This window comes from Eutrema salsugineum, unplaced genomic scaffold, assembly GCF_000478725.1.
Source record: "Eutrema salsugineum unplaced genomic scaffold, Eutsalg1_0 scaffold_5, whole genome shotgun sequence".
NCBI lineage: Eukaryota > Viridiplantae > Streptophyta > Magnoliopsida > Brassicales > Brassicaceae > Eutrema > Eutrema salsugineum.
This window is the reverse complement of record NW_006256612.1, coordinates 13,925,813-13,947,883: the sequence shown is the minus strand read 5'-3', so window position 1 is coordinate 13,947,883 and position 22,071 is coordinate 13,925,813. Positions and strand designations below refer to the sequence as shown.

The window sequence follows — 22,071 nt, the reverse complement described above, 5'->3', positions numbered from 1 at the left end:
TAACAAAAATATTAATTAATTTAGTTTCCATGTTAATATAGACACAAAACGTCATCCCATATAAAACTTTTATTTTTGTTTATTTATTTATTTTTGTTTAGAGAAACAACATTGTACTCAAACATAGACTTTGCAACGTTTAATTGATGGAAAAAAGTGATGTTACATCATTTGGGCAAAATTTGTATGTTATGTAAAATTCATTAAAGGAACCAATTAATTTAGTTAAAAAGGTGAAATGTTAACTAAATTGTTTTCCACAAAAGTTAAAAAATAACTTAATCAAATATTTTGTTTTTCATTAAAAGAATTCCGTTGGCCAAATATAACATATTTTCACTTAAGAATCAATGATTTAACAAACACAAATTTTCGATTTTCTTAAGACTGTTTCGCTCACATAGTTTCGAAACCAAAAAGTTATGTTTACTGAACTAAATAGTTCCTCTATTTTAGTTTTTTTAAATAGGAACTATAATGAACAGAGAGTGAATTAAATAGATAATATAAGCTTCTAACTTATCTAATTGGGGACGAATGATTTCAAGATTAAAGTTGTTAAGTAATAACCTTAATTAATTACTAATATTCGCAATCGACTATACCCTCTTGATCGCTTGTCTAGTATACTTCCTACTTCAATGAATTTCTAAGACAAATGTTCAAACCGTGATCAATTAGTTACTAAAACTTTCAGTTAGGTTATTTCAAATACCACTTTCTGACGAAAAAACCAAGCTCATGATATTCAAACATTCTCTGCGCTTCATCAAACAGAAATTCACTAAACTAGCCAAAAAAAAAAAAATCCTTGGCAATTTCACAGCTAGAGAACCAACTATAAGCATCGATTATCACTCTTTAAGAGTAGTCCTCACTACACAATGATGTCCCAATGGAATGTTTCTGCACCGTTGCTGCCTTGGTTTAACGGTATTATTCCACTTCATCGAATCATTCTTCGCCGATGAATTCTTTGTCCCTCGACACAACTTCATGTGTGAATGCATCTTCTCGGGCTTGAATGACTTCCCACATTGCCTATATTATAAATGATATTATTCATTTTAATCATACCAATTGTCACAACATCACTTAGAGATGAAAAGAGTGAGGCTTACGAGCATAATGGAGCCATAGTAGGCTTGCTTGAAGCCACCTTTGGTTTACAGAATTCAATTGTCTCCTTCATCTTTATGCCACTCCACGCCCCTTCAAAGCTTTTTCTATAACCAAAAACACGTTGCCAATTTCTTTCATATATTAATATGATATAAAGATGAGATTAGGCCTAGATTATGTTAATTTAGCTTGAGAGCGCCAATGAAATGAGAAACAGTCAGCAAAAAAAGTAATTACTTTTAGTTAATATATAATACACCAAAGATTAGTCCCAATCATGTGTGGCATTAACAGCTAAAAAGTAACGAATTTTTATGAATTAAACAATAAATTAATTAGGAGCGTACCGAGCATTGTGCTGTTGGTGGTATTGGTATCTGCGTTCGTCTTCCCAAGCTGCACCAAAAGCCCCAGACGCAGACTTATTCAAAGGCACCAAAACGGCATCGTTTGTGTCCAAGCCACCACACTTCATCAAGTTCCTTAAAACGTGCGAGGCACGCGCGCTCGAGTAGTTCTTACTATTTATAAAACCCGAAGACGACGTCGTCGACGACACACTCTGTCGACCCGGCTCTGTATCGTTACCCGACCCGTTTCCCGTCGACCCGTTTCTTTCGCCGGATACTTTTTTCCCATCTGGTTTCTTGAGACCGATCGTTTCTTCTTCGTTGGTGGTGGATTCCTCGGTGACTGTCGAAGTTGTCGCCGTCGATCTCTGAGAGCAGAAGACCGGAGATTCTTTGCGGATCATCTCCGACGTTAATTTCGACTTCTGTAGTTTTTCTTTAGCGTATATTCCGCCGTCACCACCGTTTCTTGTCTCCCAAGCTTTCTCTTCCGCATGAGGAGTATCCTCTGTTTTTAAAAACCCTAATTAAGAACCTCATTCTATGGAATATTAGTAATAATTACATGACATACCCTTTGGGGAGCTTAGAAGAATCTCAGATCCTTTGAGGACATATTCGTTATCGGAGAGGGGTGTAATAAGATCATCATCCAATAAATCTTGCCATACATATCCATTCTTATATCTCCTGTAATATCCCAATATCCACCATATTCAAACCATATTGATACATACGCATATAAATCGATAATTACGAGAAATCAATATTTATGCTTGATTTTTTTACCTCTTACACGACCAACAATATGCGTCTGGCATCGCATCGCCTCGTATATCCCCTAACCATCGCTTCACATCTGCGTTTTATACACAATTTTGTGAGAGATTGATCGGAATAATTAAAAGAGAGTATTAAGAGAAGAAGAATTAATATTAAGAAGTGAGAATTAACCTCGAAGAAAGACACCATTACGGGAGAGATGATGAACACTCAAGAGATGAGGCTGGTCAACGTGACCCGAACGGCTAAGGAAATAAATTAATTTCACTCTTCTTACTTCTCCTCCTCCACCATTACTTTCCATCTCTCTCTTTTTCTCTCTTATTCTTCTTCTTTTTTTACCTTCGATTTTATTCTCTGTATGTCTTTTACAAAAGAACTTCTATAAGCCAAAGCTTCTTAGATTTTAAACAATATGAAAAGCTCTTAAAGAGTTTCACTTCTCTCCTTTTCAGACACGAAAGAGACAAATTAAAGATCATACTAATTAACACAAGGGCTTCTTTTGTTAACTTATAGACCCTTTTAAATTGATGTTTAGAGACCAAAGTTTAGTTTATTCCCTAAAACAAAAAATGAATTTTGAATGTCTATTAAAATATTTACGTAAAAAACAAAAAAAAGGAAACCAATGAGACATGTTTGTGGAGACAAAACCAAACATATGCATAGATAGAGATGAAAAAGTCTTTGCGGATTAACAGAAACTGCATATTTCTCGTACGACTCCAAAGAACAAACATAGGGTTTCGAGATCACTCACCTTTGTTTACTTTTTTTTTATATTAAAAAATATTATTTGGAAGTTTCTTTCTCTTTCTTAAGCCTTTCAATGTTACGTTAAGGCATACAATTCTGGAAAAAAAATACTGAAAATATCATAAAGGTTTAGTAAGACGAGATCTTGCAGGAGAGATTTATGGATTATGGTTATATTGGTCTCAAGCCTATGTAAAACTAAAAAAAGAAAGAAGAGAAAGTCTTCTCAGCATATTTATCGTGGTTTACCATAGCAACACCAATGAGAAAAATAAATACCTATACACAGAATATTATTTATGGTATATGAGACTTTTAATATATCCATATTTACTTCTTACCATTAAGACAAATCAGAAGACCAAAAAGCATAAACAAATCCCCAATTTGTTTTCTCTATATCTGAAGTCTATTAAGAAATGTTGAATTCTTAGGGATGCGTGAATCCACGGAAATGGAGAAAATATATTTTTTTTGTTTTAGAAAGAAAACAAAAAAGGAAGCTTTGGATATTTTTGAATTTTCCCTTAACATAGAGATATAATATACATTGCCTTTTAAAAATCTTTGACCAGGACTAGCATTTATGTAAATTTTGTTGCCTTCTAAGAATTGATACTTCTTTGGTATTCTGTTTAGTTTGAGACTTTGAATTGAGCTAATCCTTCAATATGTATTTGTCATGATTATTTACTATAGTTATTAACATGAGGGAAAGTGAAAATCCAATGTACATAATTCTAAAAATTATTCATAGAGAGAAACCTTTTTCCCGTAAGACTAGTTTTTGCATATAATTTATAAACGCAATAGATTTTTGTTTTGTTTGGTTTATATTTGTGTTGTTGCAATATCTACCATGTGCTCATCGTTGAATGGAAAAAATAGGTTTTGGGAACATTAAAATGAATCGTTTCACAATGAGAAAATTGGAAATTCTCCAAACTGAATACAATTACATTTTTCAAGATCATTCACATTCTCTTGGCTAATAAATTCAAAAGAAAAAAAAAACATAGATTCAAGGAGCATAAATGCATAAAACTCTCATTACCTGTGGATTCCATATTTGTGTTCCTCTTCTTCATCATCCCCATCGTCTTCGTACATAGACTTCATAAATGGCTCATCATCATGAGTCGTCTTAGCCCCATCTACTATGGATTCTTGATTGTTACCGACGGCTCCAGCGACCGATCCAACAGTGGTGGCTGCTGCTGCGGCTGCGGCTTGTCTATTGACGGCAGAGTATTGTTGAATGACTAAAACCGAAGCATGCATTGTGAAATTCGACGAAGCTAATGTGTCCCCTATTGTGCCTAGCTCAGGACTACTGCTCCAATCGTTTAAACCGGCGGTCACCGGAGAATCTGAGTTATATCCTCTTCCAACAACGTAAAGATCATACGAGTTATTGTCTTCCATTTCTCTGATCGTAGAGATCGTGTCTTGACCATCATTGACCACTTTTTCAATATATCTCACTGAAGAATCGTTCATCGTCTTGAAATTGAATTCATAAATGCACTCGTCGTCGACTTGTTTCTCCCTCTCATACTCTGCCGCGACTTTCCCGGCCGAGATCAGCGCTTCACGTCCCGGGACGAATCTTACCACAGTAAGTTTAATGACGTGTTGTCCGACCATCCTCCACGCGTATGATAAAGCCTCACGGTCGTCTGGACCGCCCACGAAGAGCATTGCGACTTCTCTCTTCATTGGCTCGCCACGGAACGACTCAGACCGGACCATAGCCATACCACGGTCAACTAAAATCCCGACCGAGCAAGGCGCGTGGCTCAAAACGTTTTGGTTAATGTCGGCGTGAGACGAGTTTCCTTCTCCCATCCGACCGTCAGGTGTCAAGTGTTTGTGGTAAGGCAATATGATGAAACAAACTCGCTTGTCCTCGGCCAACGCGCAAATGTCTTCGTGCATCGTCGTGTAAGGAGAAACCGCGGTGATGGTTTGAACAGTCATAGCGTCGTTGTTCACTTCCATGGCTTCGAAAGTTTCAGCGATTTGGTCGGACTCTGCTCTGACTCTGTCCGAGAAGTTTGCTTTCGGTTTGCACTCGTCGTTCATGATTAGCAGCGAGGCCGTGGTTCGACCAGTGAGCTCCACGAGGTGAATGGCGAATACGTTGAGAGGTGATTGTTTGGTCGGGTTCGAGACTTGTAAGAGATTGGTGATCCCAGAGACGTTGGGGAGAATATGGACGCAAGCTAAGACGCGAAACTCTGTTTCTCCTTTGATCTTTTGGACCGTACGGTGCTTGTAGTGAACCAGTTTCTTCTTGGGCTTATATGCGACTGCGAGAAGTGGCTCGACCACTAGTGACATCACTAGAAGCGCGATCGTCATATGAGTGTACATTGGACTATCCAGCGCCTGCAAATGGAAAAAAACAAAAATGGACTATGAACAAATTTTAAGAATAAAATATTTTCTACTATAAAAAGCTGATTAAGTGATTAATTACCTTGGTATCACGACCGGCGTTAAGGACGACAAGTGATAAAGTTCCCTTGGTATTCATCAGAGCTCCGATAGCGAGAGCATCACGAGTAGGCATTTTCATGAATAAAGAAACGATCACAGTGGTAACGATTTTTACTAAGAAGGAAGAGCAAATGACTAAAGTCATCATGAACTTGTCAGTGAATTTGAGCATGTAACCAATATCAGCTCGTAACCCACAAATGATGTAGAAGAGAGGCATGAGGATTCCAGAGAGGAAGTCATGGAGCTTCTCCTCGATCATGTTACGTATGATGTGGTCGTGAGGGATGGATAGACCAAACAGGAATGCCCCGGTTATGGAGTGGACCCCACATGCGTCTGTGATCAGGCCACATAGAACCACACCTCCTAAAATGAACCAAACGTGGGTGTCCCCGACTTGACCTGCCTTCACGGTTTTGGCGAAAATCCATGTAATTCCCGGACGGATCACATAGATGCAAAGGAGGACGAACATGAATGTGGTGAGTATCACCCACGGCATCATTTTGTTCCATGTCCCTGTTTTAACAAAATTAACAATCATAATCTTTGTATTACTATGCATTTTTTTCGTTTCTTAATTAGAACAATTTGTAGGATTGATTCTATTTTCGGCCAGTGGAGAATATTTAATGGTTGTAGGTTTATGGGAATTATTTATTTAGATTTCTGCATGCGGTCCTAATTTTTTCTACTAATTGTGGAAAAAAAAAACTTTACCTGCTTTGGAAAAAGAAGCGAACCCGAAAATGAGGAGGACCCAAGTGCACAAATCAGTAACAATGGCTGCACACATGGCCGTACGGCCCATGTCAGACCGCAAGAGTTTGAGATCTGCAAGGATCCTAGCAAGGTCAGGGAAGTTGGTACAGGCTAGCGCGATGGACCAGAAGACACAACCGGAGATGATCTTGTCTGGGTGGCCATTTCCGGGAAGGTAGTAGAGGAAGACACCAGCCGGTAAGGCAACAAGAAGTCCCGCAGAGGCAATGATGACAGGTTTGAGCTCGGTAATCCGCACCATCCTAAGGTCCATACCTAGACCAAGGAGGAAGATGTTGTAGACAAGAGCTAAGTTTGCGAATGTTTCAAGAACCATTGTGAATCTGTAGGGGAATACATGTTGGATTATGAACTCTGTGTTCCCAAGCACACTTGGGCTAAACAATAACCCACACTGCAAAACACACAATGTAATATTAAAATATGTCATTGTTAGAATATTGATAAAACACCAAAAAAACTATACATGTAGCAACAAATTATGCATGCATACGCACGAGGATCTGAGCTACAAAAGGAGGAAGATAAAGGGGTCGGGTTAAATAGTAGATGACACGGTAGCTAAGATTCGCGACAAAGAGTTGTGTTATGAAAAACGGAAGGGAAGATGCGAGCGTGCTTCCACTCTCCCATCCCTTTTGTTCTCTCTTCTCGTAGAGAAGCGATTGATCATAACACACGATTTTTCCATAACGCGATTCGTCAATTTGATAGACAGGGTTCGTCGTATTATCAGGGAGACCTGCCATTTCCTCCTACGATGGCTGGTCTGAATCCCCAAAAAAAAACGACAAGACCGTCTTGTCTGAACCCAACGTTTTGTCTAAACCCAACGTTGGGTTCAATATAAACGTATTAACTGTGTTAACAACTTTTCTTACGTTTTATTCCAAACATGATGGCTAATTATAGGTGATGTATTAGTTGTTATTGGGGAGATAATTAACCACTCATTCTAAAATGGATTATTCTTTGAAAATGGACTTATCAGATTTATGTTTTTTTGTTTCCGTTACTGCTTTTTTAAACGGCTGGTTGAAAATGAACACTTGATTCAACACATTTTTGTCCGAGTTCTAATTGTGTAACATACTCTTTTTTTTTGAGAAGAATTTTGATTGTGTAACATACTTACAGTTCCAGCTGGTTTGGTCTTATTTGGCAACGACTAACGAATCATCCTAATTTAGTTTAATATTTTGGGCAGGCCCGGTTCATTAATATTTTGAGGAGGCCCGACTCATTTATCAGTGTACAAACAAACTTTTTAATATAAAAAATATCCAACATAAAAATAGCTACAAAATGTTTAAAGTAAAACAAAAAAACAAAAAAGACTGCAGAAATCATGAAGTCAATTTTCCCGGAAGCTTCTGTCTGACTTCTGTGAAGAGTGAAGACCATAGTGTTCGTCGTCGTTCGCCTCCACTGAAAATTTTAATAGTAACTAAATTAAATCCTCTGTTACATGTTCTGGCTTCTTCCTTTTACTTCTTATTCTACTTTTCGCTTTTCTGCAATGGAAATTTGAAGTAATAATCAAAGACCGGCTGACGAATCCCCTTTATGATCTAGGTCATGCTTCAGAATGCTTTTGAGTCATTAAATTTCAACACTTTTAGCACCTACATCTTCTTCTTTCCCCAAATTATTTTAGTCTGCCCTATTCGACTTATCTCTTCGGTTGTTTTCTTAGTGTAACACTTACCCATTTACATGTCTTTGTTCTTGATGCTATTGAGTCATTAAATTCGTTTTTTTTGCAGATTTTGGATAGCAATGATAGTTGAAACTTGAAACGCTTTTTGGTTAAGGTCCATTAGCAGTAGATTGATCCAAAAACACAGCATTTTTGTCTTATACAGAACGAAATTATGCTCATTCTTTCCAGGTTTCATGTGATACTAATCACATTCCTCTTCTTCATTTCGCTTCTTTCGCCATTGCTTTCCACTGCCATACCTATCAACATTTGGCCAAAGCCGAGATTTCTCTCGTGGCATCAACAAAAAGCCATTGCCCTCTCTCCAGATTTCACCATCATTTCCCCTGAACACCAATACCTTTCCGCCTCTGTGACACGCTATCTCCACCTGATCCGCTCAGAGAGCTACTCACCTCTCATTACAGGTCCTGTCAAACTTACGAAAGGTTACACCTTGAGCAACCTTGTAGTCAATGTTACCGATCTTTCTCTTCCTCTTCACCATGGCGTTGACGAATCCTATACACTCTGCATCCCCGTTGGCAGCTTTTCTGCCCACTTGTCCGCTCAATCGGTTTGGGGAGCTATGCATGGCCTTGAGACATTCTCTCAGATTATTTGGGGAACATCTCCTGATTTGTGTTCACCAGTTGGGATTTATATTCGTGATTCTCCGTTGTTTGGCCATAGAGGCGTTTTGCTCGATACATCGAGGAATTACTATGGAGTAGATGACATAATGAGGACAATCAGGGCCATGAGTGCAAACAAACTCAATGTGTTCCACTGGCACATCACTGATTCGCAATCTTTTCCATTGGTACTTCCTTCTGAACCTTCACTCGCTGCAAAGGGATCTTATGGACCAAACATGGTATACACTCCCGAGGATGTCTCAAAGATTGTTCAGTTCGGTTTCGAGCACGGCGTTAGAGTTCTTCCTGAAATTGACACTCCTGGTGAGTCAGTTAATGCTTGATTCGCTTTTGTACAAGAACTTTGCTTGGTTCTAATGGTAACTTCACAGGCCATACAGGATCATGGGGAGAAGCTTACCCGGAGATCGTCACATGTGGCAACATGTTCTGGTGGCCTGCTGGAAAAAGTTGGGACGAGCGGTTAGCTAGTGAACCTGGCACTGGTCAGCTTAACCCACTGAGTCCAAAGACATATGAAGTTGTTAAAAACGTCATACAAGATGTTGCTAAGCAATTCCCTGAACCTTTCTACCATGGCGGTGGAGATGAAGTTATCCCAGGCTGCTGGAAAACAGATCCTGCAATCAATTCCTTCCTGTCTTCTGGTGGAACACTAAGCCAGCTTCTTGAAAAGTACATAAACTCAACATTACCTTACATCCTGTCGCAGAACCGAACAGCTGTCTACTGGGAAGATGTTTTGCTGGGTGCACAAATCAAGGTGGATCCATCTTTTCTTCCTAAAGAGCACACAATCTTACAGACTTGGAATAACGGTCCTGAAAACACAAAGAGAATCGTAGCTGCTGGTTACAGAGTAATTGTATCGTCATCTGAGTTCTATTACTTAGACTGTGGTCACGGCGGGTTTCTAGGGAATGATAGTCAGTATGATCAGCGAGGAGGTGGTGCCAGTGGCGGGTCCTGGTGTGCACCGTTTAAAACATGGCAGACCATATACAACTATGATATAACTGATGGTTTGCTCGATGAGGAAGAGAGGCAGCTGGTCCTAGGAGGAGAGGTAGCGTTGTGGTCAGAGCAAGCTGACCCGACGGTTTTAGACTCACGCCTTTGGCCGCGTGCTTCTGCGTTTGCAGAGAGCTTGTGGTCTGGGAATAGAGACGAGAGAGGTGTTAAGAGATGTGGTGAAGCTGTGGACCGGTTAAACCGGTGGAGGTATAGAATGGTGAAGAGAGGTATTGGAGCTGAACCTATTCAGCCATTGTGGTGTTTGAGGAATCCTGGGATGTGTAATGCAGTTAATGTTGCTCTAGAAGATCAGTAAAACAATAAAAAGGGTTCGAAACTGGATCCAACTTACAGAAAGCAGAAAAAAACATAATCTTGATCAGGGTCTTTTGATCAATGTTTAGTTCTTGTTTGTCCTAACAAAACTTGAATGTTTCGAAGCCAAAACTTTCAATCATATGTAATATGTAATTGTACCATGTTCCAATAAGTAAAGATGATATGTTCGAATCTTCTATAAGAAATTCATTCAAATAGCAAAAGAAAACAAAAATTGAATCTTAACTTGTGGAAAAATCAGATTTTGAGCCTGCAAATTTTCTACTCTATCCTCTGCCTTGAAACCGAGATCTTTGTTCAAACCATGGCGAAGATTATCACCGTCAAGTATATATGATAGCTTTCCCAGGGTGTACAGCTCTCTACTAAGTGAGCAAGGCAACGTGCTTTTCCCTGCATAAGTTTCAGGCAAGGAGTTCAAAATTTAGACAGAGGCTTATGTAGATTTAGACATCAACAGATCATCTTAGGAAATCATCACCAATTGGAAAGATTTCCCAGTAAAGCAAAATATTTTTTCAGACAATCTACCTTTGACTTATCAGAATCCAATGGAACAGAATAATATAGAGATTATGTTTCAATTCTACACTAGATATATTCGAGCTTGCATCACAATCGAGACGCAGTCATCCTCTGTTTAATCGAAATCTTAAGAGCCCGATTATTTCATCATTTTAAAAAATATATATATAAATGGAAAAAGTAAAAACCAAAACGGCAACAGATAACAAGCAAAACGCAAACATTAAAAAACAATGGTAATAAGTGGAGCTAGCAACATGTCTACTATTTGCTCAAAATAAACACCAAAACGACAATCTCATATAACGCAAAACGCAGTCTACTCGCTCACTTTTAAATTTTGGCCAAAATAGAGCAAAATTGATGGACTATATAACCCACGAATTAGGCCTAACGCGCGCAACGCGCACCTGCTGCGAGTGGGTTGTTTCTTTCATTCGCGCGTGGCGTCATGCTCTCACTTTTCATGCGAGTGGGTTTTTGTATGAAAAGGTTAAAAGTTATGGGGTTAAAGTGGAAACCTTCGTTATTTACCGGCAACGACCAAAATCTCATTAACTTCGCTTTCCAAGTCCTTTTGTCCTCACGAGACTGAGCTTCACGAGATCCCTAAATACTCAAATAATAAACATGGTCAAATTAACGACGAAGCCCATACTTAAATCTCCAGGTAACAACAATTTCACTCTGTCTGTCCATTACTAATATCTCAAGTCTTGACTTTTATATATTATCTGTTGTTCTTTGATCTTTCCATGGCTGCTCGTCTTTCCTCTCCACTTAAATTTCTTCGTTATTTTCTATGAATGATTCATTGGGTAGAAGGAGATTCTTTTTATTTATTTTGGTTGTAATTTGAATTGATTGATCCCGGAGTTTGATATGTTGGGTTTTCTGAAAATTTCTCTTACTGTTCAGTCGTGTTCTGTCTATGAGTTTTTAGAATCAGATGGAAATACTGATTGTCCCCGAGAGAAAAAGTAAAACCTTTTGCAAAAAAATGACATATTTGAGCTGACGAGATGAGGTGTATGTGCAGGAAACCTGATTTCTTGATGTTGTGGTGTGGAGTTTCAAGAGTTTGAGGTTCTTGAAGAGATTTCTGATTGAAGGATTATATGATGAGTGTTAGATGGCCAAGAGTGTTAACGCCAAGCCTTCTTTCTCAGATCCTAAAGAAGCAAAAGAACCCATTAACAGCACTTCAACTTTTCGATGAGGCAAAAGAGAGGTTTCCGAGTTACGGTCACAATGGCTCCGTGTATGCCACCATGATTGGCATCCTTGGTAAATCAAATCGTGTCTTGGAAATGAAATATGTCATAGAGAGGATGAAGGAAGATTCTTGTGAATGTAAAGATCCGGTTTTTGCTTCGGCTATCCGTACATTTTCCAGAGCTGGAAGGCTGGACGATGCCATCTCCCTCTTTAAGAGCCTTCATGAGTTCAACTGTGTGAATTGGACTCTATCGTTCGATACTCTCTTACAGGAGATGGTTAAAGAATCGGAGCTCGAAGCTGCTTGTCACATATTCCGAAAGTATTGTCATGGGTGGGAGGTGAATTCTCGAATAAAGGCTCTGAATTTGCTTATGAAGGTACTTTGCCAGGTCAATCGCTCTGATCTGGCTTCTCATGTCTTTCAAGAGATGAACTACCAGGGTTGTTATCCAGACAGAGACAGCTACAGGATTTTGATGAAAGGGTTTTGTCTAGAAGGGAAACTTCATGAAGCCACGCATCTGTTGTATTCAATGTTCTGGAGGATCTCGCAGAAAGGTGCAGGTGAGGACATTGTGGTTTATAGAATTCTATTGGATGCGTTATGTGATGCTGGAGAGGTTGATGAGGCTATTGAAATTCTTGGGAAGATCTTGAGAAAAGGACTAAAGGCTCCGAAACGATGTTACCATCATATTGAAGCTGGTCATTGGCAAGGTACCAGTGAAGGTAGAGAACGGGTGAAACGATTGTTAACTGAAACTTTGATCCGAGGCGCAATTCCCAGTTTGGATAGCTACAGTGCCATGGCTACTGATCTTTTCGAGGAAGGTAAGCTTGTTGAAGGTGAAGAAGTGCTTCTTGCAATGCGAAGAAAAGGCTTTGAGCCAACACCATTGATGTATGGTGCCAAGGTTAAAGCACTGTGTAAAGCCGGGAAGCTGGAAGAAGCGGTTTCTGTAATCAATAAGGAGATGATGGAAGGTCATTGCCTTCCAACAGTTGCAGTGTATAACGTTCTTATAAAAGGCCTATGCGACGAAGGGAAGTCCATGGAGGGTGTTGGATATCTTAAAAAGATGTCTAAGCAAGTCTCTTGTGTAGCTAACGAAGAGACATATCAAACTCTAGTGGATGGTTTGTGTCGCGATGGTGAATTTGTTGAAGCTAGCCAGGTCATGGAGGAGATGTTGATAAAATCATACTTTCCTGGTGTTGATACTTACAGTGTGATGATAAAAGGTCTTTGTGCTATGGACCGTCGATATGAAGCTGTGATGTGGTTGGAAGAAATGGTTAGTCAGGATATGATGCCAGAGTCTTCTGTGTGGACCGCTTTGGCTTCATCAGTTTGTTATGGTGCCTTTGATGTTGTTGAGATACTTCAGCATCTAACTAGTAGCAATCGGTGACCGTATAGCTAACTGTCTGGACTTTAGTAAGTTTGATGAGGCTATATTTTGTGAGAGCAACAAATTTGTAACTGTTGAATTAACAGGGTTCGTTGACGTTTCTATATAAATTTCATTTTTTTACATTGGAATGATGAATTTTGCAAGTTAAAAAAAGAAGAGTTCAGATGGTGGAGTCGTTTGGGATCACTGCGTTTCGAAGTATGACGATAATTCCTTCTCTTATAACGTATCCTTCTGCTTCTCTGTTTCCTTCTTCAACATTGTCTCTGTTGATAATCTGTGAATCGTCTAGAAATTAAACTATGGAAATTTGATTTTTGATTTTGTTTTTTTTTTGCTATATTCAAATCATATCCAAAGGAGAGATTAAAATAAATATTCACCATAACGTTTTGACCAATCCTGGCATTCTTATCAACAATCGCTCTTCTTATTCGAGTCTTTGCACCGATCCCTATTCGAATCTCTGTCTTCTTCTCCCTCCCTTTTCTTCTCACATCTTCTTCCATCTGTAAACACCACTCGTCACAAAAGAAAAAAAGATTGTAAATTTGTAACATTAGCCTAAGTCCCTAAATTTGTAAATCTGTTTTGCGATCCAAGAAACCTGGTTTACCTCATAGATATCAGAACCAACGATGATCGAATCTTCTATAATCACTTCATCTGAGATTCTCGTTCTCATTCCCACTACCGAGCCTCTGATCACACATCTCTGCCCCCATTACATACAAAAGAAAGAAGACGAAACTTTTATATTGAGCTTTAGATCAACAATGGCTACTACGGTTACAAGAGAGTTTGGCAAATGTACGTCGAGAATGCAACCGTCTCCGATTATACTATCGTTTATGACAGCCTCACTCATGGAGCTTGGAGGCAAACACCGAGGCATTGTGTACAGAGGACATTGTCTGTCGTAGAATCTGCAACTACAAAAAGAAGAGACGTTGACTTGAATCACAAGGTTCCTATTTAGAGTCATCAGGTCTCACAAGGGTTTTACATTACTTGAATCCCCCCACCACCAATATACACCTCTTAATACTCTCCATGTTAGCTCTATAGTAAGCTCCGACGCTCTTCACATCTTCCCAATATCCATCAAACATATGAGCTTTCACCTGACAAAAACAGAGTTTCAGACAAATCTATCCTGCCTATGATTTGCTTCCTATCTCTTTCATAACCTTTACCTTCATCCCTTGAGAGATAGCACCGGGAATGATTTCACTGGCCATGTCTTTCGCCTTCACCAAACATTCTCTCAGAAGCTTCACCATCTGTTCTCGACCAATCACGTAAATCCCTGTGCTTGGTACATACTGAGAAGAAGTTCCATCACTTCTTCTACTTGTTCTGCTCTCCACCTGCACTATCACATTTAGTCTCGCCAGATGATTCTGAATCATACAGAATACTATAGAGACATCTAACTCACGGAGATCAAATCTTGTTGACCCTTATCATCAGGATTGATAGTGAATCGAGTGACGAGATTTGTGGAATCAACTTCCATTGAGCCGAAACCAGAGTCATGGTCTGAAACAGAGCTTAGTCCAACAATGGTTATATCCGCTCTGCTTCTTCTATGATCTTCGATTAGCGTCTTGTAATCCATTCGATAGAGATGATGTCCAGGAAGAACCAAGAACTCAGTCACTGGAAACTCTTCAAAAACCCACAAGCACCTTCTAATCGCATCAGCAGTTCCCTTTTTGTTAACACACATAAAACAAAGATTACTTTAAGAACACGCAACAGATCTAAAAAACAGATGAAATTGATTTTAAGTAGTGGCTTTTAGTTTTATTAAACCTGAAACCATCCTTGATCTTCAAGGCTCTGATAAGCGGCGATGACTTCAACAAATCTGTCTTTTCCGAGTCCGAATCCAGTGTAAGCTCTAGAGAGATGTGAGTTGAGAGAAGTGGAATTAAACTGAGTGATTGCATAGATCTTGGTGATGTCACTGTTGATGCAATTACTGATGACTGCATCGATAAGTCGGTAATTTGCTGCAATAGGAATTGCTCCTTTGGATCTTGTTTTGGTAAGTGGATAAAGCTCAGCGTCTGATCCTCCTCCGAGTACAATGGCCGCCACACTCTGGTTCAAAGGATGCTGCTGAGAGTTTGATACAGAGAGGTTTGGACATGAGCTTGGAACGACAAGCTGCTTCAAGTTATGGTTATGTCTCCATTGATTATGATGGCTACTCGATTTTATTATATGGAGATTTGTCAGTTTGGTAGAAGAAGAAGAATAAATCTGCATTTTCGATTATGAACAGAGATGATTCAAGAAACAACAAAAATGGGTTTGATATTTGAGAATATAAGGTGTTGGTTTTTGAAACATGTGATGGTGGTTGTGGTGAAAGCGGTCCGACATTTTCTGTTGCAGACTTTTTTTTTGTTTGTTTTTAACTTTGCCTTTGCTTGTGAAACTATGTCTTCTTAAAATCTCTTTAGCTTGTCCTGACTCTTTCGATTTGATTCCTAGCTTCTTCTTCTCTTTTTTATTTGTTTTGTTTTCCTTTTTTTTGTTCGTTATCTTAAAGAGGGCTATTAATGTTATTATATATATAATTTATTGATCAAGGAGATTCAAAAGGAGATCTAGGAGAAGCTTGAAACTTCAGAGGTTTTGAGATGCAGTGCATGTATCACATGAATCACGGGGAAAGCTCTATTTTAGAATTTAATCATTTACTGAAAAAAAACGGATAATATTGCCGAATATTTTTGAATAGAATTTTTTTTTTATTATGAAAAAGATGTTTAATATTGATTGAGAACTTTATTGGTATTTTACATTTTTTTTTTAATAGGATTTGTTAGAGCTCTTGGATATGTGAAAAGCAAGAATAGTTTTCATATAGGAATTCTTTTTTTTTCTCTCTCTTAGAGAATCATACTTTAGGAATTCTGCAAACCAAAAATGCACAATTTCTATCAATTAGTTTGTTCTAGTACCGTGCTGTGTCACAAGTAATAACTCATATCCAGTATGTGTGTGTGTGTTAGTTGTATACGGTAATACGACAAAACAAATTATAAAATATTTTTTATTAGAAATAAAAATTTCTTAGGTTAAAAATATATTCAATTGACCAAAAATTATCAATGCAACACCGCATAGTTTTTAGTTTACCAATCAGTTAATATTGAAAATCCTCAACTTATTAAGATAACGATATATAAGGTCAAGATGGTAACAATTTGAATGGATGGCGTGGATCCGAAGGTTAGAATGCTATACCCTTGTGACCTTGTCTTATACTTCGTATCTTTTTTGTTTTTTTGTATGAATCTTTCTAATTAGGCAATAATGTCCTAACTATAAAAATAGAAAGATTTAGCTAGTAAAGCACCTAGAAAGAATCTCGGGATTCTTAATGAAAATCTGAAGAATCTAATAAAGTGGATATGAAAAGAAATCCTTGAATTCTTAACTAAAAACCAAAAAAGCACCAAAAACACACTACCTGAAAGACAAACCTAACTTAATAACATACTTGGATAGTAAGTCATCATTAGGTTTTCTCATGGATTACTAAAGTAGAGTTTCTCCACCCGGATTTAGATTTTCAGGAATCACTCGTCCGCGTAAGAAGAACGAGAGCAAAGTAGAGTTTGCCATTAGAGTGAAAAGACCAGAGGCGAATGTCATCGTTCTTCTGTAGATCGATATATCATTAGTTTTTGTTGTCGTTCCCACGTCACCAATCTTGCGGTTTCTGATTGGCTTAGATGGAGACTCAACGACAGGTGCTTTGAGTTTGTCGGCTTTTGAGTCTTTTGTCTTGGCACCTCTTATTTGCTCGTCATTATATCGAGCTCTCTCTCTTTCTTTTGTTTGTTTATTTCTATTATACAAGGACATGTCGAGATTTCATGATAATGGCCGTCTTCCTATCTCTCATCAGCCAGTTCAATTAAGATTTTGTGTTGAGTTTGTTTCAAAAACGTTCTTTCAGTTTAAAAATTGTATTGTGGTTTTCTTTGATTCGTTTTCAATTTCGACTTTACTGAGAGACATACTAAATTAAAGACCAAAACTTCCTTAACGAAGCCATTAGCCAAAAATTGCAACAAAAAAATCTCTAGAAAGAAAAAAAGCACTAAAAAGCCCTAGAAAGAAAACCTTTGTTAATTGGGTGGCAAGTCATCGTGAGATTTCTCACATGTCACTGAAGAAGAGCAGGGTTTAGAGAAAAGCACTAACAAAAAGCCCTAGAAAGAAAACCTTTGTTAATTGGGTGGCAAGTCATCGTGAGATTTCTCACATGTCACTGAAGAAGAACACATCTCCTCGGATTTAGATTCTCCGGAATCACTGGTAGGAGGAACAAGAGCGAAATAAAGCTCGTCGTCACCAGAGCGAAAAGACCAGACTCGAATCGTATCGTTCTCCTTTAGACCACAAAAGCTTACCACTGTCTTCCACCCTGTAACCAAATTGTAAATATGAGAGGAGCTCCCTGATTTCTTGTCCATGTTCCATCTCCTCACATTCACATCAAACACCCATCCATCAGAACTCACAAGATTCGCGTCAACTCCTACCATGTGATCCCTGTAGGCATCTTCTTGTATGATCTTTAGTTCCTCAGGGTTCAAGAATTCCAAGTCAACGATCTTGCTGAAAGGCATCGAGAGACGGTTGTGACCTGGGCTCATATCTGTTTTCGTCAGTTCCTTCTCTATGATTTTCTTCGGATCTTTTCCGTTCATGGTGCTCATCAACTCCAACAGCCACTCCGGCGTCGGCTCTCTCGTCCCGGAAGAAGAAGCTTCCGCACAATCTGTCCCGCGTTTTGCCTTCTTAGCTTGTTTCTTCATGGTAGGAAACAGAGGAGGACGTTTCTTGAGGTTCTTAGTGGGCTTTGCTGGAGATTCCATTGGTGGGCCGTTGGAGATTCCATCAGAATCTTCTTTACTCACATATTCTACTGTAGGAGTAGAAGAAGAAGAAGAATAAGTGATGGTAGCGATATGAACCCTTAAGCTTCTTCTCCGTCGTGGAACTCGGACAAAAACTCTTTCCTCCCTCTCTCTTGCGTCCACAACACTCTGTTTCATCGTCGATGGAGGCAGTGAGCCACTTAACATTAATAGTATCCGTGCAGCTTCTTCATCATCAATCATTGTGATATACTTTAGCAGTTCTTCTTTGTTATTTCTTAGGGTTGTCAACGTAGCTCCAACAAATTTATTTATATAGAGAGATGCATCACCCGTCCAAATTCTTTCAGGTTTCGAAGTTGTATCTCCCAATCTTATCTGAATTAGTGTAAATTTCCTTTTTTTAATGGTATTTTCCTTTTCCTATATCTATATGGGATTAAAGAAGCGATTGCGCGCGTGAATTATTATCCATCCATTCTCTTTTAATTTATTATTTCCAAAATAATATCCTCGGTTTTTATAAAGGGAAATAAACAAATTATAGTGTCGGCAAAGAAAAATAGATTTTGATTAGGAATTCAGGTTTAGCAAAAATGATTTATTTCTGAAAAGCTTCAAAAGCTTATTTCTGATTACCCTGATTGGCCAGAGGATGCTAAATATGAAAAGAAATATGTGACGAGTCTGATTAATAATAAGGGATGACTCTGTTTCTGGACTAAGTTTTCCGGTTTGATTCTTCTTTGTCTAAACCTAAATGTCATAAAACCGGGTGGTAAAAATCAGGTTGAACCGGTGTCTGAGATAGAAAAAAAAAATGCTTGGTTTCCATACGAAAAAGTCTCTCATGAATTTTCAGATACAATCATCGTCTTCATTTAGAATAATCGATGCTGAACCATATCTAATCTGGATCTTGACTGATACCGGAGTAGAGAAGGAAGAAATATGAAAACTACCAAAATAAATTAAAAAAGAAAATGAAAACTTTGGAAAGAGATCATTAAAAAACGTAACTGCATTAAAAAAGAAATTGATTAGCTCATGAAAGGAAGAAGCAGCCAAAAAGGGGACAAGAAAGCCACGATTGCAGACTGGAAAAGAAAGGACATCCCTTTTTCTATGAACTCTTTGCTTCTCTTCTTTTTTGTACTGATCAATAAGATTTTCGAAAAGACTCTGTTTTTATATGTGTGTGTAGACGAAACTTAAGAAACTAGCTTTTTCGGCATCTGGGTCCCTCAAAATCTCCGCCTTTTCCGTGCTCAAGTCTCATCGCGATGGGAGAGCGCAAGAAGATTATCATCGATACTGATCCAGGAATCGGTATATTATCCCTTTTTTTTTTAATTCCTTTATTGGATTCGATTCCGAGCAATAGTCTCTGTTTCCGTATTGTCTCTGCTCTTTAAATTCGGATTTGGAAAGTTTGGGTCTAGTAATTCTCCAATTTGAACTACTGGGTTTACGTGTTTCTGAAAAATAATTGTAAGATCTGAGACCGATCCGAGAAATGGTTTATCTCATCATGAGTTTCTTCTCACTGGATTTGATGATATGTAGACGATGCAATGGCGATATTCGTGGCTCTAAAATCACCAGAAGTTGATGTGATTGGCCTCACGACTATCTATGGGAACGTGTACACCACTCTCGCCACTCGAAACGCCTTGCATTTGGTATCATTTCTACACTTTGTTTCATAATGGAATGGAATATCAATGAGCTCTAATCAATTGCTTCTTTGTGTATCTACTAGTTGGAGGTTGCGGGTAGGACGGATATTCCTGTGGCTGAAGGAACACAGAAAACTATACTGGTACGTTTCTAGTTTTTGGACCTTATTGTGTTGCTATTGTAAGAAAGATGGATGCTATAATGTGTTTGAGTTTCAACAATTTTCTTAGATTACAAAAAAGTAGCTTTACATGATGAAATAAGAACATGCAAGATGCTCCTCGTCACCTCTTTTGTCAACCTTTAGAAGTCAAATGATAAGCAGCTTTACATGATGACATTTCAACACTTACCTTTTGCCCTTTTCCTATCTCTTTGCCTTAATATTAATGAAATTGTTATCTTTTCTTCTGTGAAGAACGGTACAAAGCTTCGAATTGCCGACTTTGTTCATGGAAAAGATGGGCTTGGCAATCAAAATTTCCCTCCACCTAAAGGAAAGCCAATCGAAAAAACTGCACCTGAGTTCTTAGTTGAACAAGCTAAGCTTTACCCTGGCGAAATCACTGTTGTTGCTTTGGGACCACTAACAAATATCGCACTGGTCAGACTTTTCCCCGGAATTTTTCATTTTCATTTTGGTCATACTTCTCTCTATCCCATTTCTCATTGAAGATTTCATTACCTTGATGCAGGCTGTTCAGCTAGATCCTGAGTTTTCAAAAAATGTCGGGCAAATTGTTCTTCTTGGTGGAGCATTCGCAGTAAACGGAAATGTAAATCCAGCTTCGGAAGCTAATGTAAGTTCTTGCGCCCATTAAAGTAATATGAATATGTGATCTTCATACACATTAGATCATACATCACCTACTCAACTGTGAATATAATGAAATCTTCTACTCTGGAGGTTCTTTCTCTAATTTCCGCATATTTATTTATCCAATTTGTTGGCTAGGGTAGATTTTTGGTGATCCAGAAGCTGCAGATATTGTGTTCACATGTGGGGCCGATATAATTGCTGTGGGAATCAACGTGACACATCAAGTTATTATGACAGGTTATTTGTAAAATCTTTTGTCTGCTTTTTGATGTTTCATTTATGTATACAAACGTTGTTAGCATAATCAGTTCATCTTAACTTCTTGGTTTTCTTTGGTGTGTTTCCGCTTGATTTAGCTGATGACAGGGACAAATTGGCATCATCGAACGGGAAATTAGCTCAATACCTCTGTAAAATCCTTGGTGTGTACTATTCTTATCATCTTGATGCTTACGAGATCAAAGGTAACATTTTAGTAAACCATTTGTTCTTTAGACCCAAAATAACAAAGTTTCTACGTTTACATGTTTTATCTTAACCATTTTATCCCGGTAGGTGTTTATCTTCATGATCCAACGACGATCCTTGCGGCTTTCCTTCCTTCTCTGTTCACTTATACTGAAGGAGTTGTTAGAGTACAAACAAACGGCATCACTAGAGGACTCACTTTACTGTACAACAATCGAAAGAGGTAAGGTTGTCATATATACATACATTCACGAAAGCAGTTTTTTTATAGCATAAAGAATGTGAATGTGCCTTTCTCTCTATAAGAACGGTGCGGTTATATGCATAAATGAACTGCAAAATACGTGAAGCCTTTCATTAGGAAGTTTGGAAACTAACCAACTGTATGAACAAGATTAGAACGAGAAACTTTGGACTTATGATGGGCTAAAAAAAAAAAATCATGTCATGTGTGTTGTTTTGATGTGAACCAGATTTGAGGAATTGAACGAGTGGTCAGACAAACCATCGGTAAAAGTGGCAGTTACGGTTGATGCTCCTGCGGTCTTGAATCTCATAATGGATAGGCTTATGGAGTCTTGAAGCTCATAATGGATACAGAGGCTGACTTATCTCTATCTCTCTCGTTGATGTTTCACTTCTTGTGAGCCATTTCCAATTGAAATAAGGCTCTTCTTGCTAACTCTATATCATTTGGGTGTTTTTTTTTATAATCTTTATCAACCATATTTATCATCTGATGATCTATCAATAATAAAGTCTAGTTCTTCCTTTTCTCCAAGTTTATGACTATACATTCAAATCTGTTTCATGATGATCTACTTAATCACAAAAACGAGACTACATAATAACGTTTAGACATTTTGTTAGAGTTACCTACATTTTGGTGATTGATCGGTGGAGACTTAATAATAAAAGATGCATCAACAATATCAAACTTTTTTATTGGTAACAAGGGTAACAATATCAATATTTGTGACAGTCTTAAAAAGAAAAAAAGAATGTTCAGCTGAAAA

General features: G+C 38.2%; 7 protein-coding genes across 11 annotated transcripts; 3 read left to right on the top strand and 4 right to left on the bottom strand.

Moving 5' to 3' along the window:
* Positions 1–854: 854 nt before the first annotated feature.
* On the bottom strand, positions 855–2,559 carry LOC18994310 (protein UPSTREAM OF FLC). Its single transcript, XM_006417948.1, has 6 exons — positions 2,427–2,559; positions 2,262–2,331; positions 2,047–2,162; positions 1,470–1,980; positions 1,122–1,226; positions 855–1,041 (listed from the first exon to the last, which is right to left on the bottom strand). Exons 1-6 carry the CDS (start codon positions 2,557–2,559, stop codon positions 855–857), a joined length of 1,122 nt encoding a protein of 373 aa, XP_006418011.1.
* Positions 2,560–3,913: 1,354 nt separating this feature from the next.
* On the bottom strand, positions 3,914–7,135 carry LOC18994309 (cation/H(+) antiporter 23, chloroplastic). Its single transcript, XM_006417947.2, has 4 exons — positions 6,800–7,135; positions 6,240–6,696; positions 5,497–6,038; positions 3,914–5,405 (listed from the first exon to the last, which is right to left on the bottom strand). The coding sequence occupies exons 1-4, from the start codon at positions 7,049–7,051 to the stop codon at positions 4,065–4,067; spliced, it is 2,592 nt and encodes an 863-aa protein (XP_006418010.1). The 5' UTR covers positions 7,052–7,135; the 3' UTR covers positions 3,914–4,064.
* Positions 7,136–7,632: 497 nt separating this feature from the next.
* Positions 7,633–10,189, top strand: LOC18994308 (beta-hexosaminidase 2). 4 transcript variants are annotated; one of them, XM_006417943.2, is made up of 3 exons: positions 7,633–7,745; positions 8,069–8,966; positions 9,035–10,189. In XM_006417943.2, the coding sequence occupies exons 2-3, from the start codon at positions 8,177–8,179 to the stop codon at positions 9,991–9,993; spliced, it is 1,749 nt and encodes a 582-aa protein (XP_006418006.1). In that variant the 5' UTR covers positions 7,633–7,745; positions 8,069–8,176; the 3' UTR covers positions 9,994–10,189. The 4 variants fall into 4 exon arrangements, with proteins under 4 accessions (XP_006418006.1, XP_024008834.1, XP_024008835.1 ...); XM_024153066.1 differs by having other exon boundaries at positions 7,653–7,877; XM_024153067.1 differs by having other exon boundaries at positions 7,653–8,966; positions 9,044–10,189.
* A 904-nt stretch (positions 10,190–11,093) lies between these two features.
* Positions 11,094–13,256, top strand: LOC18994307 (pentatricopeptide repeat-containing protein At1g05600). Its single transcript, XM_006417942.2, has 2 exons — positions 11,094–11,211; positions 11,581–13,256. Exon 2 carries the CDS (start codon positions 11,660–11,662, stop codon positions 13,172–13,174), a length of 1,515 nt encoding a protein of 504 aa, XP_006418005.1. The 5' UTR covers positions 11,094–11,211; positions 11,581–11,659; the 3' UTR covers positions 13,175–13,256.
* An 81-nt stretch (positions 13,257–13,337) lies between these two features.
* On the bottom strand, positions 13,338–15,454 carry LOC18994306 (inactive glucose-1-phosphate adenylyltransferase small subunit 2, chloroplastic). 2 transcript variants are annotated; one of them, XM_024153204.1, is made up of 8 exons: positions 14,996–15,454; positions 14,619–14,891; positions 14,374–14,547; positions 14,189–14,301; positions 13,992–14,109; positions 13,794–13,892; positions 13,561–13,686; positions 13,338–13,454 (listed from the first exon to the last, which is right to left on the bottom strand). In XM_024153204.1, the coding sequence occupies exons 1-8, from the start codon at positions 15,452–15,454 to the stop codon at positions 13,338–13,340; spliced, it is 1,479 nt and encodes a 492-aa protein (XP_024008972.1). The 2 variants fall into 2 exon arrangements, with proteins under 2 accessions (XP_024008972.1, XP_006418004.1); XM_006417941.1 differs by having other exon boundaries at positions 14,216–14,301.
* A 1,979-nt stretch (positions 15,455–17,433) lies between these two features.
* Positions 17,434–19,366, bottom strand: LOC18994305 (putative B3 domain-containing protein At1g05615). Its single transcript, XM_024152327.1, has 4 exons — positions 19,308–19,366; positions 18,123–18,311; positions 17,921–17,987; positions 17,434–17,826 (listed from the first exon to the last, which is right to left on the bottom strand). The coding sequence occupies exons 1-4, from the start codon at positions 19,364–19,366 to the stop codon at positions 17,434–17,436; spliced, it is 708 nt and encodes a 235-aa protein (XP_024008095.1).
* LOC18994304 (probable uridine nucleosidase 2) lies at positions 19,023–21,830 on the top strand. Its single transcript, XM_006417939.2, has 9 exons — positions 19,023–19,416; positions 19,654–19,769; positions 19,850–19,909; positions 20,186–20,371; positions 20,463–20,567; positions 20,728–20,824; positions 20,944–21,051; positions 21,143–21,278; positions 21,529–21,830. The coding sequence occupies exons 1-9, from the start codon at positions 19,371–19,373 to the stop codon at positions 21,635–21,637; spliced, it is 963 nt and encodes a 320-aa protein (XP_006418002.1). The 5' UTR covers positions 19,023–19,370; the 3' UTR covers positions 21,638–21,830.
* The last annotated feature ends 241 nt before the right edge of the window (positions 21,831–22,071 follow it).

What these genes read in the sequence shown, in the direction of transcription:
- LOC18994310 (XM_006417948.1), bottom strand. Translation starts at nt 2,559, where the DNA reads ATGGAAAGTAATGGTGGAGGAGGAGAAGTAAGAAGAGTGAAATTAATT. An exon ending in TCTTCTAAGCTCCCCAAAGG is followed by an intron (nt 1,981 to 2,046) that starts GTATGTCATGTA and finishes TTTTAAAAACAG; the next exon opens with AGGATACTCCTCATGCGGAA. An exon ending in ACTATGGCTCCATTATGCTC is followed by an intron (nt 1,042 to 1,121) that starts GTAAGCCTCACT and finishes TTTATAATATAG; the next exon opens with GCAATGTGGGAAGTCATTCA.
- LOC18994309 (XM_006417947.2), bottom strand. Translation starts at nt 7,051, where the DNA reads ATGGCAGGTCTCCCTGATAATACGACGAACCCTGTCTATCAAATTGAC. An exon ending in CTTTTGTAGCTCAGATCCTC is followed by an intron (nt 6,697 to 6,799) that starts GTGCGTATGCAT and finishes TGTGTTTTGCAG; the next exon opens with TGTGGGTTATTGTTTAGCCC. An exon ending in CGCTTCTTTTTCCAAAGCAG is followed by an intron (nt 6,039 to 6,239) that starts GTAAAGTTTTTT and finishes TTGTTAAAACAG; the next exon opens with GGACATGGAACAAAATGATG.
- LOC18994308 (XM_006417943.2), top strand. Translation starts at nt 8,177, where the DNA reads ATGCTCATTCTTTCCAGGTTTCATGTGATACTAATCACATTCCTCTTC. An exon ending in TCCTGAAATTGACACTCCTG is followed by an intron (nt 8,967 to 9,034) that starts GTGAGTCAGTTA and finishes GTAACTTCACAG; the next exon opens with GCCATACAGGATCATGGGGA.
- LOC18994307 (XM_006417942.2), top strand. Translation starts at nt 11,660, where the DNA reads ATGATGAGTGTTAGATGGCCAAGAGTGTTAACGCCAAGCCTTCTTTCT.
- LOC18994306 (XM_024153204.1), bottom strand. Translation starts at nt 15,454, where the DNA reads ATGCAGATTTATTCTTCTTCTTCTACCAAACTGACAAATCTCCATATA. An exon ending in CTATCTCTCAAGGGATGAAG is followed by an intron (nt 14,302 to 14,373) that starts GTAAAGGTTATG and finishes TGTTTTTGTCAG; the next exon opens with GTGAAAGCTCATATGTTTGA. An exon ending in TTGGTGGTGGGGGGATTCAA is followed by an intron (nt 14,110 to 14,188) that starts GTAATGTAAAAC and finishes TTCTTTTTGTAG; the next exon opens with TTGCAGATTCTACGACAGAC.
- LOC18994305 (XM_024152327.1), bottom strand. Translation starts at nt 19,366, where the DNA reads ATGAGACTTGAGCACGGAAAAGGCGGAGATTTTGAGGGACCCAGATGC. An exon ending in TCCTACAGTAGAATATGTGA is followed by an intron (nt 17,988 to 18,122) that starts GTAAAGAAGATT and finishes AACGCGGGACAG; the next exon opens with ATTGTGCGGAAGCTTCTTCT. An exon ending in TGGCTGTTGGAGTTGATGAG is followed by an intron (nt 17,827 to 17,920) that starts CACCATGAACGG and finishes TCGATGCCTTTC; the next exon opens with AGCAAGATCGTTGACTTGGA.
- LOC18994304 (XM_006417939.2), top strand. Translation starts at nt 19,371, where the DNA reads ATGGGAGAGCGCAAGAAGATTATCATCGATACTGATCCAGGAATCG. An exon ending in CTCGAAACGCCTTGCATTTG is followed by an intron (nt 19,770 to 19,849) that starts GTATCATTTCTA and finishes TGTATCTACTAG; the next exon opens with TTGGAGGTTGCGGGTAGGAC. An exon ending in CTGTACAACAATCGAAAGAG is followed by an intron (nt 21,279 to 21,528) that starts GTAAGGTTGTCA and finishes GATGTGAACCAG; the next exon opens with ATTTGAGGAATTGAACGAGT.